The 2454-nt window shown below is 47.0% G+C and overlaps 1 protein-coding gene across 1 annotated transcript; it reads right to left on the minus strand.

The window, feature by feature from the left end:
* Positions 1 to 228: 228 nt before the first annotated feature.
* ATNIH1004_011743 (uncharacterized protein) lies at positions 229 to 1835 on the minus strand (the record flags this gene model as incomplete). Its single annotated transcript, XM_033576305.1, has 4 exons — positions 229 to 357; positions 406 to 484; positions 540 to 1670; positions 1762 to 1835. 4 exons carry the CDS (start codon positions 1833 to 1835, stop codon positions 229 to 231), a joined length of 1413 nt encoding a protein of 470 aa, XP_033420969.1.
* Between the last annotated feature and the right edge of the window lie 619 nt (positions 1836 to 2454).

Consider the following 2454-nt stretch of genomic DNA (forward strand, 5'->3'; position numbering starts at 1 on the left):
ACTAACTCATACAGGAAATATACGCGATCTGATGATGTTGTATCATCAACCATTTGACTGAGAAAGGTGCTGAACAATTGAATATTACCATAATTGTCGACCGTACTTATAGTTAATCAAAAGTCGGCTATCTCGGCCACTATTTCGCAGTCAGATACCGTACCACAGGGCTATTATCCAAGTATTCTTATTCTGCTAAATATTATCAGCGAGCTATCTCTAAAAAGCCTACGAATATTGGTAGAATTTGTTCCGAGCGCGGTCTCCGTATAAATAGAAAATAAGTGGAATAGAGGCCAAGAGGATGCCAACGCATCCCAGAAGTGTACATGCCCACTCTGCACCTAGAGTTTCAAACTGCATCATTTAGTTTAATCTTTCCACTACAGGGTGCGCGGAACCCACCATAGAGACGGAGAAAAGTGGGAATGCAGCGCCAGCGATGGAGCTCAGGAATGCATGAGCCGCCAGCGCGGATGCAGCCCTGTGCGTTTCTCAGTAAGAACATTCCGCCAACAAGGACCATTGGTGATACCCACCTAGTTGGGTGTGTGTCAATCAAGTATGAGATTGAGGGAAGGAACATGGTCAGCTGTCCAAATCCTGTGAAAAAGCCGGATGTAGTGGGCATAATCCACGAGAATGTATGATCGTAGCCCGACCATCCTAGCCACAAAAGACCGGCGGCAAGGGAAATGGCCCCTGGGATAGCAATGGGAAGATGCCATTCAGGGGCCATAGCTTTATTTTTCTGTTTCAATTTGCGCGAGAACCATGGCTGAAATGCAAGTACCGCAAGGGCTCCGAAGAATTGGCCAACCACTATCGCGATATATGGTAATGCCCCAGTGCCAGGATTCATGCCGCGGATTTGCTGGAAAATCACATAGTACGCGGTCAGAAGCCAGTACAGCAGACCATACATAAACGACCCAAAGATGCTCATCCCCAACACGATAGGATCAAATGCTAACATCTTAAACGGCAGCGACAAGTAAGTATCAAGCAGGCTGCGGATGTTTACCGACACCTCATGCTCTGCGATTATGAGCTGGCTCTGTTCCCCTATCCCACTCTTGTGGCGAAGCCGGCCCGCTTTGGAAACCAGAATAATGGGAGGATAAGTCTCGTGGAAAGTGGTCATCAAGAGGAGGCTGATTGCACCGCCCAGGATAGCTGGAAGGAATGCCGTCCAGCGCCAGCCAAGGGCAGCATCCATCACTATAAATCCACCGATAAAAGGTGCAACAAGTGTGCTGATAAATGTAGTGACGCAGAAATTAGCAACTATTGCCGCTCGTTTCGGAAAAGAGGAGAGGTCTGCTAGAGTAGCACCAGCGAGTGTTAGAGGGCCAGCACCAAAGAGCCCCGCACAGTATCTGAAAATCAGAAGAACAGAGAGGCTTGGAGCAAGCCCGATTACGAATATGAACACGGTGAATCCAACCATGGAAACCACCAGCGGGGTGCGTCTTCCATGGAGCTCGGAGAAAGGGACCCAGCATAGTGGTCCAAAGGCAAACCCCAACACATAGAGAGAAATACCCAACATTCCAACCTCTCTCCCAACACCAAAGAGGACCATCACATCAGGTATTGTGGCGAAAAATATACTGCTTGCGATGATCACAGTCAGGGCCGCTACCCCCAGTAGTGCGAGGGTGTAGACCCTGTATTTATTGTTAGTAACTAGACTAGCTGCAAGCCATTATTCTCTTTTTATATTTCCCACCCCTTTTATTGAGCTTGGGGGCGACTTACTTCTTGGCCAAGGGCCAGTTCAAGGGGTTAAGGGGGTCATTTGGATCGGTAAATTCCACGTACTCGATACCCATTGTGCTATAACTGCAGGTATTTGCAAGTGTAGTTGGGAGTATCTACCTTTTGGAATGTGTATATTCAGGAGCATAGTACTGTACATACGTGTGGCTTAAATACCAGGCCTCTTTAGTTCTATTACGAGATTGCGGCAAGACGACATGTCATTAGAGGAGCATCTGCATGCGACACCAGAGGCTACGCTAAAATCTTAAATCGACGGTGGATGAATAACTAACGTAATCGGACACCGAGTGTCCGATTTTTTTCCCGCAGCATCACCAACAATTGCAGATTACTCTACACTATCCGCATTATCAAATGGAGGATATTCTTATGATAGGAGAATCCTCCTGGCTCTTAATGCACTTCAAAAAGGTCAATTTTCATTTACCCCAAAGGCAGCAGCAGCATTTGATGAATCAACGAACACTCCGAAGACATCTTAAAGGTGTCTCTGTATGTACGCGCAGATACAGGAGCAAAAAACTATCAGAAACTGAATAATCTACTCTATCAGCATGGAGTCTTTACATGTACTAACGTGGCTTGCCCCCGGGGCCTAAGATTGTTGAATATTTAGCAGGATTACTATTCTCTGCACGGCTATCCTCCTCCGAACCATCCCCAGCACCC

Source organism: Aspergillus tanneri (genome assembly GCF_003426965.1).
Source record: "Aspergillus tanneri strain NIH1004 chromosome Unknown AapTan_9_pilon_pilon_pilon, whole genome shotgun sequence".
NCBI classification, from domain to species: domain Eukaryota; kingdom Fungi; phylum Ascomycota; class Eurotiomycetes; order Eurotiales; family Aspergillaceae; genus Aspergillus; species Aspergillus tanneri.